The 17,784-nt window shown below is 47.4% G+C and overlaps 1 protein-coding gene across 8 annotated transcripts in view; it reads left to right on the top strand.

Moving 5' to 3' along the window:
* LOC147600256 (uncharacterized) overlaps positions 1-15,309 on the top strand; it is a 43,027-nt gene extending 27,718 nt beyond the window's left edge. For 4 of the 8 annotated variants that reach the window (XM_086750398.1, XM_086750399.1, XM_086750397.1 and 1 more), the window contains 7 exons: positions 782-960; positions 1,173-1,287; positions 5,245-5,330; positions 7,276-7,405; positions 12,336-12,499; positions 12,918-12,997; positions 14,208-15,309. In XM_086750398.1, coding sequence (XP_086606524.1) covers positions 884-960; positions 1,173-1,287; positions 5,245-5,330; positions 7,276-7,405; positions 12,336-12,371 — 444 coding nt within the window. In that variant the 5' untranslated portion in view covers positions 782-883 and the 3' untranslated portion in view covers positions 12,372-12,499; positions 12,918-12,997; positions 14,208-15,309. Of the gene's footprint in view, positions 1-781; positions 961-1,172; positions 1,288-2,863; positions 2,977-5,244; positions 5,331-7,275; positions 7,406-9,338; positions 9,583-12,335; positions 12,500-12,917; positions 12,998-14,207 lie in introns of those variants that run through there. The other 4 variants (XM_086750402.1, XR_015258862.1, XM_086750403.1 and 1 more) reach the window with 4 other exon arrangements.
* The last annotated feature ends 2,475 nt before the right edge of the window (positions 15,310-17,784 follow it).

Below are 17,784 nucleotides of genomic sequence, written 5' to 3'. Positions count from 1 at the left end.
TGGGTGGGAAGGGACCTCTAAAGTCCACCCAGTCCAACCCCCCTGCAAGGAGCAGGGACATCTCCAACCAGATCAGGTTGCTCAGAGCCTCATCCAGCCTGGCCTTGAATGTTTCCAGGGGTGGGGCATCCACCGCTTCTCTGGACAACCTGTTTTTTAGTGGTACTTTCACTCAGTTTTCCCACATAGCAGTGTCACAGCGGCTTAGTCTGTACTGGGAATTACACCTCTCAGTATTTCCAAAGAAGCCCTTGAAGTAAGCTGCTTGAAATGATACAATGAAAGAAGAATGTGACAGCTATAATGTTTATTTCTTCCCATTCGCAAGGCCAAAAGAAGCTGGAAAAGAAAGGAGGAATGCAAACAGAAATATCCAGGAGTGTGACCATTGTTGGTGGTGACTTTGTTCTTCATGTCGGGAAGTTTTGGGCTATCAGCCCAGTTCAGGATAGCTGGTAACGCCCCGTGCTGTCTGCATAGACAAGCCATCCACTGGATTCAGCACAGTGAGGCCCTCAGTAATTAGTAGAGGAAGACTGAGAGCAATGAAATGGTGCCAGTTTACACCAACTCATCTTTTGTCCTGAGGTTAATCTCAGCTTCTGTTTCTTTTTAGCCAGTGCTGAAATTGCCAATCAGTGAAGGAGCTAATTAATAGGGTAAAACACTTTCATGGAGCAGTTATTTCCCCGCTCTACTGATGATGTTGGAGAAGGCTGGTGTTTCCTTTTCTTAAATCCAGCTATACGATGGTGTAACTATCTCTAGTTGTGCTCTGCAGGGAAAATAGATGGGCAAAGAGCAGAAGTGCATTCCTTACTACAAGATGGGAAGTCACCTGGGATGCTTTCCAACTATCTGTGCCTGAAACCGAAGCCAGCCAATGACCGGAGGAGAGTTCCCAGTCTCTTTAAATCCCTGTCTTAAGCCAGGCTTGGGAGGATTCCTGGATTTTGACAGGTAAGGGAGAGGAGAGTGAAGGTAACTGCTACAGCAAAGCTGCTGTAGGAGAATGGCTTGAATCTGACCTGAAAACAGGTCAGAAAGTGACGGTGCCCAGCAGTAGCTGTGTGCAGGAAGCAGCTGAAAGCGAACAAACATCAGCTTTGTGTTGTTTCCGAGAGCTGGCTGGGTCACCTCCTTATCTGTGATTTATGTATCTTGTGAATAAGCTGCTCAACCGGCTGGAGGAGAGGACTCACGGCCTTGGAACTAAAGCTGGGAAAAGCTTTTGGAAAAACAGGAGATGTGCTGGATGAGGATAGTGTTGACCCTCTGGTCTGGCAGGTTCGTACAGGGTTTTTTCCATTAGGAGGGGAAATTGATTATATTATTTGGAGAGAGGTATTCCTTGGAAAAATCATTATTTACTTACATGCCATGTACATGATGTCTTGTTGCTATAATCTCCAAAGAAGCAAACAGTTTCCTTGTCAGAAATCTCCAGCTCTCTTCAGCAAGCTCTATGTCCCAAAAGCTCTGTCTATCTTCCTCCTTGCACGGGTGTGCCTCTTGTCCCTTCCTTTAGGCTTTCTCCTTCGCTTAGGTACTTGAAAGACGTGTTGCCTTGCCTTTATTTAGGTCTGTGATTGTGGATCTCGGTTGTTACTCAGCTTCCAAAGTAATTGTGTGTTTATAGTATTCTGGGAGGAGGGAGATTTAGCTCTGGTGTAAAACAAGAAGGCATTCCTCCTGACTCTTCTTCTGTGTTTGACGCTTTGGGCTGACAATAGTGAGAAATTTTGTGCCAGCCACACCTCCCTTGAGGATTTCTGGGCTGTTTGTGTAATCCCTTATGTGCTGGACCACCCATGTGGGAGCTCCCCTTCCTCAGGCGGCTGTTTGCTCTGGGATTTCCCGGCATATTCAGGCAGCAGTGAGTCTAATTCTTGGGTAGAAGGCTCGGATCTACTCCGGATGCACAAATCGATCGTATGCCATACGCGCAGCGCTCTGAGAGCTGGAATTCACTGAGATGCTGCTCACCCTTGTGCAGGTCTGTCAGGTACTTGCTGAAATCTTTGACTAACAGAGAAAATCTTAAATGCCTTTCAGACTCTGTGGGCAGGAAAAAAAGCACAAATGTAAAGAAAGACGGCCATATCTGACAGACTGTAAATTGCAATTTACTTCTATTCTGTGGTGCAACCTGCCTGAGATGCAGTAGTAGGAAATTTGCCTTGCAGTCAGGGAGTTGGTGTATGTGTACCTATTTTTGTCAAACCAAGCAGGAAAAATCTTCAGATCTCACTTGACAGGTTGAGAGAGAGATGACTTAGTCACCAGACTTAGACTCCCAGCTGAGTTGGTCACCCTGCCCCAGCACATACAATATGTGACACGAAGATTGATTTCTGCTGGCCCACTTACTGGGAATTTCTTTGTTGCATGCTGCAAAATCACCTCCTGTTAATCCCCTGACAGCTTCTATTCTCTACTGTGCAGCGTGGTGCGAGCTAGACCTTCAACGTGTGAGGAGGAATGGGCAGTTTCTAATCTAACTACGTGGTCTCTGTCTCCTCCTCATCATCGTTCCCAGGTTCTGTGGGACATTTTTACAAACATCTCATCTCTTATGTATGGGCTGCAATGAGGGACAAGATTTTCGTAAACCCTTAGCAGCTGTGAGATGTAAGATCGTATTTTTCCAAAGCACTTGCCCTATGAACTCCGCTTCTCTTGAAATAAATGGTGAATGATCTTGGTTTCCATGGGTCAGGGTTAGAGCAATAATAGGAGTTTTGTAAAATCCCACAGATGAAGCCAAGATTTTGATATTCGCCACCCTGAATTCTCTTTAAAGACAAGAAAGAAAATCCCAACCAGAGATGGGACAAAAGTAAGATTTTCCCATTCATTTCAGCACACAACATGGGAGCAGAGAGCTCTTGTGAGCTTGCCTGAATGTTCTTGCATCTGCTTATCCTGTAAAACAGATAGAAAAGAAATAATCTGGACAAAACATGAACTTTTCAGGTATGTGAATGCGTGATCTTGAATTAAATGAAACTTTATCTTGAGAGATAGCGACATTAGGCTTAGATTAAACAGATTTCTGCTAAAATCATCACCAGTAACAATCCTGGCCCTGAAATCTGTGTCAGTAGGCTGAAGAATTAACACCTGACCAAAATTATCTGGGTAGGTTTTATTTCTCTGCTTTCTTTTAATCAAGAGATTGGGATTTTTCAGTACAGCGACAGTATGTGAGACTGAGACTCGCTGTAATAATCTGAACAGGCTGATGGAGGGAGTGATTCCTGCCCGGAGAGTTTGGAATGTAAGTAGATCAGGCAGGTGGTCGTGGGGGAAGCGGGCATAAAATGATGTGGTGGTTTGAAAGGTGAGACCACAAATGGTTACTGGGTTAGAAATGAGGGTAATGGCACACTGGCCCAGGTTGCCCAGAGAGGTGGTGGATGCCCCATCCCTGGAAATGTTCAAGGCCAGGTTGGATGAGGCCTTGCTCTGAGCAACCTGATCTGGTTGGAGATGTCCCTGCTCCTTGCAGAGGGCTTGGACTAGGTGGCCTTTGAAGGTCCCTTCCAATCCAAACCATTCAATGATTCTATGAAATCCCATCAGAATTCATCCCAGGCTGTCTCATCTGCGTATGGTTGTCTTCTCCATTGGCTTGAGGAATGACAGCCAGTGGTGTATGATGCCATATCACTTCATTCCTGCTAGCCAGCCCAGAGGGCCATTAAGCGTGTTTGACTGGGCCTGGTTCTTGGAGAAAGACTGAACTTCAATTTCACTTCTCCTGGGGCCTTGAGTTCCTTGAGTTTCAACTAGAAAATGTGACGTCCCTTCGCAGAGAGGTAATACAGCTTTTTTTCCCATAGCTGATGAAAATAATTCAGTATCGTCAATATCACCTGGCTTGGCAAAACACTGAAGTTTGAGTGAAAACTCCATTAAAGCCAACTTTTATTTAAGTTCTCTGTCTCCCAGAGGTACCACCATAAAGCCTCCGGCTGTCTAAGCAGGCAGAAAAGAGCTGCCGCTCCCTGTCTGTGTGCAGTGTGTATTCCTGGCTCTGCGTGTCTGCGTGGTAAAAAAAATAGCCCTATTTTACACCTATTGGAAATATTAAGGGCTTAATTATCTGCTTTGGAGCTTTTTTCAGCTGAGACTAAGGAGATATGAAGAATTTGGCTGCTGTGCTCTGCTCCTGCACCACCCAGCCATAATGAGAGCTGAAGGAACTCGGCGGCTACTGTATTTTTAGTGGCCCCTCCGGCACGAAGAGATCAGAGGGAAGGCAGCTGCTTCAATACCCCCTTGTTGAGGCGTGTCTGTCCCCACCAGACCCCGTGGCTGTGCGTAGCTGTTGTAGGGAGCTAGCTTTGTACGAAAGAGGGAAAATAAAATCTATTTATAGGCAGTCTGAGCGGCGCTCTGTTCAAGGCTGGGCTGTTGACTCATGCCCATCTGATAGTGTTTAAAAGGCTGGATATTGCCAGGGAATGAAAATAAGTGCTGTTACTCCCTTCCAGTCAACAGAATTAACAGTTCTTAAGCTGACATTTGCTTTAATGGCAGAAGCATTGTGTCTCGAGAGTCCTATTATAAACATATACATGGCTGACAAGGTGCTAATCTGGATTTCCTTGGGATTATGGTGATGGAAGCAGAAATATGAGGGCAGGAAAACCGGCAGAGAGCCTTCAGCTCTGTTGTCCGTCGCTTATGTTCGTCTCTGTTAAAAGGACCTGCAGAAATCAAGGGGGCAGGAGAGAGAAGGCAACCCTGTTAACACCAAAGGGTCCTCCTTTTCCATGGCAGAGCCCTGGAAAGGCCCTTCCCTCCTCCTCCTCCTCCTCATCCCAGCCTGTCCCAGGAGCGTTCTCTTGGTTAAATAGAAACCGTTCTGTTTCCTGTCTCTCCTGAACCCGTTGGCTTTTGGCGTCAGTTTTCAAGCCCCGAATCACTCTCTGGGGGCCGCGCGCTGGAAAGCTGACGGGAACTGATTGCCTATCAGCAGCTGAGATGCGATTTTTGGCTTCGCTCTTCTTGGGAATCACAGTGTGCAGACCTGGACAGCATCACGCGCATGGCGTAAGAGAGCAAGCGCCTCTCGTGGGCTGAGTGCACGAAATCCTGAGGCAACTGCTTGTTGCAGACTTCAGGGCACGAGGGAGGTGGGAGGGGAAAAATATCAGCTCGTAAAGCTTTGCCTGCTGGCTCAGGAGCAGGGAGAGAAGTAGAAAAAGAATGAATGTTGTTCCTTTTCTTTTTTAGGTCACAACTGAAATTAACCGTGAGTTATTTAACACTGAAGTGGAGGAGAAAGCTGAAAAACGAGGAGAGCAACTACTTGAAAACTGGTGAGCCAAATGTCTCTAAAGAGAAAGATGCAGGGTTTGCTTGGTGTAAGGTCACACTTATCAACAAGGTCCTCTTCTTTCGTTCCCTCAGTTGGGATAAAGAAACTGAGGCCAGTGCTCCGAGCATCCTGCTTGGAATGTGACACAAAGGGGAGATGCAACAGGCAGGTGGGGAAAACCGGCTGTGAAACAGGCCCCCTGTCTACACCTTAGGCCGTGGCTGCTCTGGACCAGGTTGTCTCTGTGAAACCAAAGGAGCAGCCGTAGATGAGAGAATGAGAAGACAGAGCTGAACTCTTCCTCACAGCTTCTTTAATTCTCTTTGCTGCCTGAGTCTGGGCATGATGGCCGTCATCGCCCGTTGAAGGGGTGCTAATAGCTGCTCTGCAGAGAGGGTGCACCCTTTAGCTCAGAGTAGTCCCAACAGTAGCCTATTACTGTTATAATCAAGGCTAATCAACACCAAATGAACAGTTTATATTTATCGTAATCATAATTAATATCATAACAGCCGTCTCAGAAATATTCCTGGAAGGGTTTGGTTTTTCTCCCAGATGAGAATGGCACTCATGAGAATCAATACCGCAGTTGACCCCAACCCTTGGTGGCCTCTGGAAAGACTTCTTTCAAGTTCTGCTCTGTCTTATTGGATGTATTAATGAAAATTTAGTCGTCTGCTTCTCAGGTTAGCACTGTGTATTCTGCGATCTGCTCTTTCGATCTAATTAGGAAACTTATCCTGCACCTGAAAAAAAAACAACTCTTCCCTGATATAGAAAAATTCCATTCTAATAAAAACGTATTTTCTTTTTTTCTGACAAAACAAGATTTTTCATGAGATGAGCAGGAGAAAGCTGGATCAGAAAACATACAGCAAGAAAGCACATCACAAGAATGTAGGGGAAGTAGTCGTCAACAATTAGAATAGCTGCTTGGAGAGGGGCCTGAAACAGCAAAAAAGCTGCCGTATTTGTGATACGGTGATTAATGATGTGCTAATAGCTGAGACATTTCTATAATAACTAATTGGTTAAAAAACCAAAAAAAACCAACCAAAACTAAGCAGAGCCAGGAGCCTCTTTGGGCTGAAGGGACATCTACAGTTTGCCAGCAAGGCAGAAGTTAGGATCGTACCCAGCAGATCTGGGAAATCACAGCCGTGGTTCAGCAAAGCCCAGAAAGCCCTTGCCTAACCCTACCCTTCCTCCAAAAACTTGATATATATAGACAAGACAGAGCAAAATAAATATTGCTGCCTTTGGAGAAAGGGGGAAAGATTACAGGAGCCGGCCAAGTCAGGCAGGAGGCCCATGTCAGAGCCAGGAGCCGAAATCACCTCTCCGGAGGACGGTCTTTAGTGTCACTGCCAAAGGCAGGCTCCCCTCGAATCAAGAACTCACCTCCCCGCAACTCCTTGTGCGAGATCCTCGTGCTCCGCAGGACCTGCCGCTTGGATCCAGCAGGACCTGCCGCTTGGATCCAGCTTCCTACTTTTGTCGTTTTCGCTCGTCTGCCCTTGGTTGGCTTTCTGATGGACCATGCTAGAATAACCATCAGGAGTGAAAGGCTGTGAGAGGGCTTTTCCTATTGGGAGCAAACAAAACACACACACACAAAAAAAACCCTAAACAAAAAACCAAACCACTACCAAAACCTTCTCTAAGATTGTTTGTTTTTAACCCAAACTTCTGGAGAAGTTGAATGCCATGGTGGAGGACTAGGTTGTGCAGTGTGGTCTGAAAACTGAGGAGGAGAGGGAGAGCAGGAATTGAACCCTGTGGTGTAGGGGGAGCAAAGACCCTGGTGTAGGGTAGGGACTGCCCAGGATCTGCTCTGCAAAGCCTGGAGAAAGCAGATAAAAGCTCAGCCCTGACTGCAGCCGCGATGGATGGAGTTAACCCAAAGCAGAATCTCACCTCTTTGCTCTTCTGCTCCTCCCTTTTAGGAAATCCTCGGCTTTGAAGAAAGGAGCTGGTTTTCCAGAAACAGAGGTGACCCTGGGAGCTCAAGGGGTGCTAGGACAAACTGCCTGCCTGCTGCGCCAGAGTCAGACCCTGCTCCTCAAAGTCAAGGAGGTGAGTGAGCAGGGTGAGTCAACTCCGTTGTATTTGATAGTGGTGAGGAGCGTGTCAGCAGGTGGCCGTGCCTAAGCTCAGCTGTGTTCAGCAGGAGGAGCGGGCTCAGGCCCCTGGCAGTGGAACGCGTGCGGGTCTGCACCCTGTACAAGCAGGCAGGTTTCAGTGTGTTTGGTGACAGACTCCCTTCACAGACCAATTCGTGAGAGCAACAGGTGGAAGGAGCGGCGTGAGAGGAACTAATTGAAGAGGGAGTGCTTTCAGAGGGGGGCGTCTAGTCCACCCTGCCCCGAGATGTTCACCTTGCAGACAGATGCTGTTTGGTCCCTGCCTAATTCCGTTTGCCCAATCCTTGACCTTTTCAGTCAGTGGGAAGAGTTTCAGGCAGTCAGCAGGCTTGGGAAAAAGCCCCAAATGACAGAGAAAATTAGAATTTGGGATCTTTGAACTGTTATTGCTGTTTGAGTCATGGCTGTGGGTATTTTCCTCTGTGTGCAGCTGTTGGGAGAACTGGGGGTGGCTACTAGGAGATGATTGAATACATGTGACATCCCTGAGGTAAAAGAGCTCTGTGGCGAGTTCTTAAAACGTTACGGCAATCCTAACAACCAGCGACTCTGACAGGCATTGCTCTCTCGCAGGACTGTGTCTCAGGGAGCAGACCTTGGCTCAATTGTGAAATTCCTTGAGTTCTTCGTGGAGGATTGGTCAAATGTGGGTGCTTGTAGGTGCCTTCTCAAATGGAGCTGTCTCTCTAAGAAGAGTTTTTAATGAGGTGAAAAGGAGCTCATCTGGACTAGGGGGGACTGCATCCTTGTCAGCCAGGTTTTCTACCAGTCATACAGAGAAAGAGAGGCACTTACCCTCTGAGTGCTGTCAGGCTGCAGCTAATGAAGCCGCATGGCTGTTCTGCTCGCAGCTGCTGGCTCCTCTCTCTTCCCATCCCTGCTTCGAAGAGGGGTCAGAGTCAGGGCAACAGTCAAAGTGCCAGGGAAAACTTTCAATGGTGATAGCTGTAGTTTCTCCTCCATCTGCAAAGCTGAAGATGGAGAGAGACCAAAAAAAAGTCTGAAACCCCACACTGGTGATGATAATCCCCAATTCCCTCGTAGTCAGGCTCATCTCACCCCACCCTTTACTTTCTTCTCCAGCAGGAAAATGTTTCCCCAGCATTGCTGGCACCCTTAGCAGGAGAGATCTGGTGCTGGGGGTCAGTCAGAGAGATAGTGTGGAGGGCTGGGATGGGCTGCTGGGTTTCTTTCAGGACGGTGAGTTCAGATCATTGCTCTGCCAGAGGTTTTTCCACATGACCTCAAGCCTACCTTTTAAAAATTCTCCAGCAATTCACTGGGAGAACTTCCCGCAAATCCATTGCCTGAGGAGAAAGCAGCAGCTTCACCAACGTAAGTCTGAACAGAATTGCTGCACAGCATGAATTAGCCAGGCACATTTGCAGAAAACACAGGGTGATCCCTGCTTGGAGAGGGAGGTCCCTGAAGGTTTCCTCTCAGACCACGTGGAGCGGCTGGGTCCCTCTGGACCGCTGGGCCCTCACTAGCAGAGCTGGCCATAGGACTCTAAACAGGTGTTGCAAATTCTGCTTTATTTTTTATTTTTTTTACAAGCAGGGCAAGACCATCTGTTATGCTCTGAGGTCATTAATGATTTCCAGGATTGCCAGGAAATAGAAAATACTTCTGCAGCATATGATGCGTAGGGCAAACAAATAATATACACAGATATGCAAGAAAACAGAGCGGGGTGTAGTATTTTATGAAATATTACAGTGGAGTGGCTTCCAGCGGTTTTGCCTTAGGAAGCTGCACAGCTGTTTCAAGCTGTTGAGCACTTGGGGAGATGATCTATATTTGCATGACAAAGGCAAAAACAACATCATTGTCTACGTTATCTCCTTTCTTGGTGTGCCACGCAGGAGTGCCTGCCAGCTCCTCGCTCAGATAGGCGATAGGACTGCCTCTGCCTGCAGCCACGGAGGTGTTATCTTGTCACCCAAACCCACCTCTTATCTGGAGAACTTGGGATTTTGGGCTGGAGCCCAAAAACACAAAGGAAAAGTTACCGAAGCCAGTGGGAATCTTTCCACGAAATGCTCAAGGGTTTGCCTTGGATTTTGTTTGCTTTCTGCAAATCTGACCGACGCCAGCGGAATGACTCTGGTTTAGGAGACTCACGCTGTCCCTTTGAGGAGTGTTGTGGAGGTTAGGAAGAGCTCGCCTCCAGACAGGAAGCAGAGCCCTACCAGGAGCACGCGGGTTCCCGTGGATCTAATCGCCCCCGAAGCCCTCGTGAAACGCTCTGATGGGGCAAGGCCGCTTAACGCTGCTGTCAGGCGCTTGCCTACGGATCGTCTCCAGCCCATGGGGCAGCTGGGCTGCTCAGAGGTGGGCTGTGATGTGCTCTGCTGGCGTGGTTTTGCAACTGGCCATCAACATCTGTCTCAAGGAAGCTGTTGACTTCTCCGGGACAGGCAGGACCAGTTATCAGGAGTCTGACTCGGGCAGGAGGCAAAAAGGCTTGTGATAAAAATGTCTCTCCCAAGAAAGGCAGCTTAGTTTTCCTAGGCTGGCGTAGGTTTTGTAGGCTCTGACGATAGTTTTTGTTTTGACACTATCAAAACACTTCATTTTTGTGTGCTTTTCTGATGGAGATGCTTTTATTAGAATATGACTTCAGGATGCTGTATACTGAGGTATTTTTATAGGATATTAAGTCTTTTTACTGCTATTGCAACAAACTTTCTGCATCAGTGAAAAGGAGAGGTTTTATGTTACCAGAAAAAAAAAAGAACATTACTAAAGCAAACTGTACTGATATTTCTGGGGGTTTTTTAAGCAATTCACTGATAAATTTCCACAATGCAATTTTTTACTCAATTTGCCTCGTTCCATCTTTATATTCCAGCTTATACGAAAATATTGAGGCTTTCCAAAGAACAAAAATTAAATTTGCCGGCTCGCCTGAGTGTGACTCTACTTGCAGAGCTAAGGATGCCTTCATTTCACTGAGAGAAGTCCCTTTATAAACCCAGGACCCCCAGCAGCTCCAGCAGGTGCTTGTGTTTCCCATTCTGCTTTGTTGATGGTTCTCCAGATCCCAACCTTCTGTAGTGAGAGACCTTGTAAAGCTCTTTCAGGAGCAACCACTCTGTTTAAAACTTCGCTGTGTCCTTGAGGAAACAGAAGTTTTCCTCTCTCTTGAAACCTGTGGTATCTTCAGCTGTAGCATCACAGGAAATCAATCAATATGATCCTGCATAAAATTGTTTTTTTCAACAGCTTCATCCCATCCAAAATCCTTATTTTTTTGAAAGTTATCCCAAGACTGATGGTTAATGAATGCATCTTTCTGAACTTGCTCAGAGTTTAGCGGCTTACTGGGATTGCTCCAAACTTCGGAGCAACCTTGGTTGCAACCAAAAGCCAACCTTGGGAGTAACAAACTGCTCCGACAGATCATCGTGGTTTGATGGTCCTGCTTGGGTAGTTAAGCGCATATTTGCACCTCATGTATGGCCTCTACTCCAGTTCATCCAAAGCATAGCCTGATTTCACTGTCGGTAAACTTTTTTTACTCTATCTGGGTGCAACTGGATGAAATGGTGAGGACTGGCCAGCCGGATTGCAACACAAGGGCAGGGGTTACGATATTTTGTGGGATGCTGAAGTAGAAGTGGAGTCTGGCTTGAAGCAGAGACTGCAACTGCGCTGGAGGCATGCCTACAATCCCTTCTCACCAGTTAGAGGGTGTGTTTCTCGGTGGATGCTACTCTGCTAGAGCTTTAGGACAGATTTACACACAGGGTGATTGGAGCCAGACTGCCCTGCAGCGTGATTTGTTTGGGTTTAGGGATTTCAAAGGGTTCTAATCATCTCATAAATAGCTATTTCTTTATTTCAGGAAATCTGCCTCGGGCTTTCCCAGTTTAAATTCCAGATTCCCATGGAAATCCAGGAGTCTGGGGGACGTTTCAGGCTGACATTTATGCTTTGTGATGTCTTGGCTGTGTCCAGAAGTGTTAGGTGCTACACAAAGCAAATGCTAAAGTAAAAGTTCTTCAGAACGGGTTCGCCTTGAGTTTTGTTTACAAGATGAGAAATATAGTCCAGCCTCCAGCCTTTCATCATGTTGCAGGCGTAGAATAAACTCTCTGTTAAGATATCACGACAGCGTGCAGCTTGCCAGGGGTCTGCTTCACTCAGGTCTCACCTACCAAATGTTTGGGCCAAGCCAGCTCCATTCTTTGTGCTTTTTATTTTTTTTTTTTTAGCATTCTGCGAGCTTTCTAGGAAAAAAAAGTCATGTTACAAGGTCCTGCAACCAAATATAGTTCTAACTCCTACACTAACAACGCTTTTGATGTGCTGTTCAAAGCAAATCCGTCGAAGTGGGATACTCTTAATAAAGCTCAGGAGAAACAAGAGGTCGAGTGACGTGAGTAAACAGACCTTTCAGTCTCTTTGGAGCTCCTATTCCAAGCCAAGAGGAATTTATCCTGAGGAAAACACTAGTTTTAATTTTGGAGGTTGCTTTATCCTGAGGAAAACACCAGTTTTAATTTTGGAGATTGCTCTTTGAACCAGAAAGAGCTACTTCATGCTAGTGGATTGCATAAAGACACTTATCCACATCTTCCCAGTGCTCCCAAATGTATCCAGGGACAACTCCTATTTTTTTTTAATATACTTTTCCATCAAAAGAAATAAGCCCCAAACCAGGGGACACCTCTGGTGTCTTCTAGAGTTGTGACAGTATTTTAGCATGTCAGTAGGAGAATCATTTGTAATGGGAGGTTCTTATCTGGAGGAGCTGCTGCCTGCCTTTGGGATGTCTGCCCATGTATTTTGTAGCAGGTAGGACTTGACCCACTGGGCTGGCTTCCCCTCTTCAGCTGTTTCTGTCCCGGTTTCAGATCAGTGCCAGCAAGATGCACGCCTGCCTTAGCTGATGAGAAGAGCTGCACGCGAGGGAACCTGTTTGTACCCAGCAGCAACGACCTATCCCACTCCCTCTCAACGCAGTGTGTTCTGGGAAGCTTTTACTGATGCTTGGTTTCAGTAGGATGGGAAACCAGAGGTAAGGAAGGATGGCTGTGGTGGAAAACGTCATTTCACATGGCCCACCCAGCTCTGTGGTTTGTCTCTCCACCTCTTGTTCAATAACCTTGAGCTGCTCATCAGTGTGGGGACCACCAGCACTGATGGAGAGCCAATCATCTCATGAGCAACCGTGCTCACCTCTTGGCAAGGATCTTTTTCACCTAGCCACAAACCCAGAGTGCTCCTGTAATGCTTGCCGCTCCCTGCCGCTTCCTGCCTGCTCCCGGTGTCCAGGAGTGACCTTGTGGAGGCCACTTGGAGGTTTTTCAGACCTCCAGCAAGGTTATCCAGGAATGTGTGCCTTGAAACTTCAATCCCAGTATTTCCATGTAACCTGAACTTGTAATTTCTGCTAAGGATGATTGAATTGAGGGAAGTCTATGGTATTCTTCTAGGATGAAGAAGAGCATATTGGAAAACCTGAGCTGGCCCTAGCGTGTTGAGGGTCCAATGAACGTTTGCTGATGGGAGGACGGTACGTGGGATGTGCTCTGTGGGGACTTTCTCCCTCCTTTCCTCTCCTTTGGCTCTGTGCCTTTTGCTAGCAATTTCCTGGTGACAGTCTTATCCTGTCCCTCCCTTGGCTAATGGACATGGTCATCAGGCTCACAGAGCAAAAATCTTGCTCTGGTTTGGCTGGGAACCTAACTGGTCACCATTCCTAGCCCTCTCCCAGCCCCTGTGTGGATTTCTCTGTCTGCAGACGCCTACGGCTTTTTCAGACTTGTGAGCATCCCCGTGAACCAGTTAAATCCCCACCACTAAGGGGCTTCCCTTTCCTCTAAATGACTCATGGGCTGTGTGGGTAGAGGCCCTTTCTTCCAGAAGATTCCCAAAGACACTGGACATGTTGCAAAAAAAGGGGCAAAAGGATAAAATGTAAAAAAAAATTGCCAAGTGAGGTTTGCTTTCCCAAGGGAACAGCAGACTGGCTGGCTCAAATATCCATCCCTCCCATCTCTCTTTGGACAGACTGACTCAGCCTGCGTCTGTCTCGATCTGCTGTAGAGTCCTGCATGCCTAGCTTAGGGTGGGCATCTCAGTTTTAGGATCCTTACAGGATGCTATGCTGTTTTCATTTCTCTTTTCGAAGGAAATTGGTGCAGTCACTCAGTAAGTCACTAGATCGTATTTCTGAACACTCCTTTGATCCACTGAACCATAACCACTCCAAATTATTTGGCTGCTTGCAAATGCAGCTTGCAAACTTCGGTTTGTGTTTTGTGTATCTAAAGGCATTTTGGATTTAAAGATCAATTCTCCACAATGCTGAGAGCGAGGAGGCTAATTTTAGCAGAGGTACTTTTCCCATCATTTTCCATGTTTCTGTGACTGCACATCCCTGTTTACTTAAAGTACAGCCCTCACCGCAGTTATTACATCATGAACTTAATATCCCTCCCTGGGAAAAGAAACACTTTTTAGGAAAAAAAAAGAAAAGGGAGTAAAAAAAAAAAAGGGAAGTGTTCTAAGAGGTCCAGAAAGCCTCAGATTCCTCTAGAGTCCCCAGCTGTGCTGTATGTTGTCCCAGCTGAACGCCAGATATTTCCGCTCTGCATGTTGATGCGTTCAAGGAGAAAGCAAAGCGGCTGTCTTGAGCGTGTTTCGGGCCCAGTGTGTATGTCCTCCCTCAAAACAGCCCTGATCTTTAAGGTTACAGCCCTCTTATTCCTCCTTCCTTACAGGCCTGGGGCTGAACGGTCTCTGGAGCTCGTTACGGCTACCTGCTCGTTAGCGTGTGAAGTGATAGACATGTCTTCAGTTGCTTCATGGTCCCGACGTCCCGGAAGCCACATCCTCTGCTGGACCATTTCTGGTGATGCAGCAGTCTTTCCTTCCCCGCAGAGGGGAAGAGGAGCGGTATTTCTCTCATGGTCTCATCACCGTCACACATCCTGTTGGTACCACTCTCCAGAGGGACCTCTGTGTGCCAGGCACCGGTGGCATTGAGGGAGCCCTTGGGTGGCAGTTAATCCAGTGCAACGGAAGGCTCTGCTGGATCCATCGCCCCATGGAGTTGGTTTATTGGGCTGATGTTAGGTGGGCCACGCCTTCAGCTGGGGTTTTTTCAGTGTCTGTACTTGCTGAGGGAACTTTGTCTGTATGCTGTGCGCCGCGATTGCTTGCTGAGGTGATGCGTTGTGCAGGTCAGAACAAAGCCCTGTCACTTACCAGCTCGTAAATGATTCAAAGCGGGATTTCACATCTTCACAATAGTTGTTCACTCAAACTGTGAAGATTGTTCCAAAATCAGTCCTTGCATCTGCCTTTCTGTTTGTAACCGCTCTAAGCAACCGTCACCGAGTGCAAAGGAGAGGGGGAAATCTGCCGAAAATTGGAAGTCCTGTGGACGGTGGAGCGTGTTGTGCAAGGGCTCTGGCCCTCATCTGTGTCAGATTGCATAAATTGATGTCGGCCAAAAGAAGTGAAATCACAGCTCGCTTCCTAAAATGGAAATATCCCCATATGTTGTTCCTGGCAGAGGACTGCTCTCGGGGGCAAGAGCAGCAAGCGGACGGTAGTGGCTGCAGCGTGCCCCTTGCCGCTGCCGGCCCCCGTGGTGCTCGAGGGAAGGAGAACAGCGCTACTTGCCACAACTCTGACTAGTTGCGGGTCTTTTTTTGATTTTAGTTTTAACTACTCTCACCGTTTTTAGCCTTGCGCTGAGGCTTTGGGCAACCTGACCTACCCAAAGCCCGAGATGCTGATCATGTTCTCCATCATGATAAATCAGTGTTGAAAAGTTGGAGAGTGAAACTAATCAACTCTTACTGACACTATCCTAGACCCAGGGTAAATTATATCTTTCTTCTTTTTTTATTTTTTTGTCTAATTTTAACAACCGTGCAAGGATTCAGAGGGCAGAAATGGCCCAACCATTCCAGTTCCAGTGAGTAGAGCAGCTTCAGAGACCAAGGTCTTCCCATCCCCAGACACCTGCCCTGCTCTGGGGCCAGAAAGCCTGCAGGTTTATATTATTATATAGTATCATCTATACATTAAGCCTTGCTGAGGTCACTTCCCCTGTCTCCAAGGCAGAGTCATCCACTGTGGCCACTGGCCTTAGGGAAACACCACTGGGGATGGTGATGGTGGTCATTGTCCTCCTGGCAGGAGACAACCTTGGCTGTTCTGATTTCAGACCCATTCGCAAGGCAAGGGGAGGAAGAACTGTAAAATGGGTAAGGTCTTTTTGGAGGGCAACCACCATCCCACAAGCACCTCTTGCCAACACACCCAGTTGGTCGTAGAGCATTTTTAGGGCTTTTTATTTGTAGTTGGTGACTTTGTATTTATTTTTTTATATACATACAGAGGCTGTGACTCTCCGGAGATGCTCAAGGGCTCACAAAGCAGTTGACATAGCATTGCAGCTGGCACCACGACCTGCAGCACAAGCATCCTGCCGCTGGCCTGTAGCCTGCTAATTATGGCTAATTGCGTTGCACTGCTGAGGGGTGATGGTTTTAAAATAGAGGGAGGTAGATTCAGATTGGACATCAGGAAAAAATTTCTTACACTGAGGGTGGTGGAGCACTGGCCCAGGTTGCCCAGAGAGGTGGTGGATTCCCCATCCCTGGAAACATTCCAGGCCAGGTTTGCCGGGGCTCTGAGCAACCTGATCTGGTTGGAGATGTCCCTGCTCCTTGCAGGGGGGTTGGACTGGAGGGACTTTGAAGGTCCCTTCCCACCCAAACCATCCTGTGATTCTATAAGTGGCAAGACTGTCCCTGTCCAGTGCCCCAAGGATACCCAGGAGAGACATTTTTTACAGGGCATTCCCCAAGCTGCTTCTCCTTGAAAAGAAAAAAAAAACAAACCACAAAACAAAAAAACACCTTAGGAGTGCACTCATACAGTCCCAGCCGTTAGCTGCTAAACCAGCTCTGATACTGTCACACGGCCAGTGCCCGCTGCAGCGCTACCAACGTGGCTGATCCTCAGGAACCGGTAAAAATAAACCGAAAACCTGTCCAGCGCTGCGAGCCCTTGGCTCTGCCGTTTTCCAGAAACCCAAGGGTTGCTCCCAGCTGAGCCAAGGCAGCATTTCTAGTAATTTCCTCCAATTAGTAGCTTTTTCCTTTACTTCATTTGCACCATTTTCTGCAGAGAGCGCTTCACCGCACGGCCAAACACCTTCTCGAAACGCCAACCGCCTGCCCAAGCTGGGCTTCCAGAAACTCAGTGCTTTCTAGTAAAACCCGAACACGGGAAAAACCTCGAGCTTTCCTTTCGCTTTGCCCCTTCTGATTTCCTGGGGGACTCTGCCGTACGAAAAGACACCGTGGAACCTTTTGCTTGCCCAAACTCCTCCAAAATCCGCAGCGCAGGGTCGACCCCTGGGCTGAAAAACGTGTCCTCAAAAGCTTTTTTGTTTGGCTGGTTTCCTTGTCTTTTTTTTTTTTTCTCTTTTTCCTTTTTTTTTTTTTTTTTTCCAGCAGCAAATAAAAGCCAGGCGTGAGAGCTCGACTTTCCTGGCAGCCCGCTCGGGGTGTGAAGCTGCTGGGCTGCTCTGGAAAAAAAAAAAAAAAAACAAACCTGTCCCACTTCTGAACCAATTCAAAGCTGAAATCCTTAATCCTCCCTCTTCTAATTCTCCAGACAGGAGAAAACAAGTTTTTTTCTACGAAATAGCGTAAAAGCAAAAAAAAAAAAAAACCAACTGCGTGAAACCCACAATTAGGAAGCGAAGAGGTCCGCACCCCTGGGAGCAGCTGGGTTTCCTACAGCTTGTTGCCGTGGTGACAGGGAGATGCTGCTTCTCCGGGAAAGAGCATCGAAAATAACGCCGCAGCGGGGCGACGGCGAAGGGGGTATTTCAGAATCACGGCTGGAAATCGCCACCCCAAGTCCAAACATCCCCCTAAACGCAGGACCCCGCCAGTACAAAAGCTGCTGTTTCATGCCGCTGCAAAACTGGGTTTCCATTCTCTGGGGTTTTTTCGGGGATAGACCAAACGCTGAGCCTAGCATTAATGTTAACAGAGCGCAAGAGTCCTGCAAAGTTCTTTAAAAAAAAAAAGTGAAAATCCTCCTCGGAAGAGCCGTGCAGGTGCTGCTCTGTTCCACCTTCGCTGGGCACCTGCTAAGCCAACGTGTTGCTGCAACACATCAGGCTTTGACCCCCAAATCCCATGAGAGAGCAGAAATCTCTCTCTCTCCTGCCTCCTCTTTTGATTTATCGCCCCGCTTTCCTGCACGCCGAGCAGCTGCCCCTTCATCTTACGCTATCGACAAACGGCAGCAACGATAAGGAGTTAT

This window comes from Chlamydotis macqueenii, chromosome 6 (assembly GCF_036417535.1).
Source record: "Chlamydotis macqueenii isolate bChlMac1 chromosome 6, bChlMac1.mat, whole genome shotgun sequence".
NCBI lineage: Eukaryota > Metazoa > Chordata > Aves > Otidiformes > Otididae > Chlamydotis > Chlamydotis macqueenii.
Note: the sequence above shows the minus strand (reverse complement) of the source record. Positions and strands in the feature narration are given on the sequence as shown.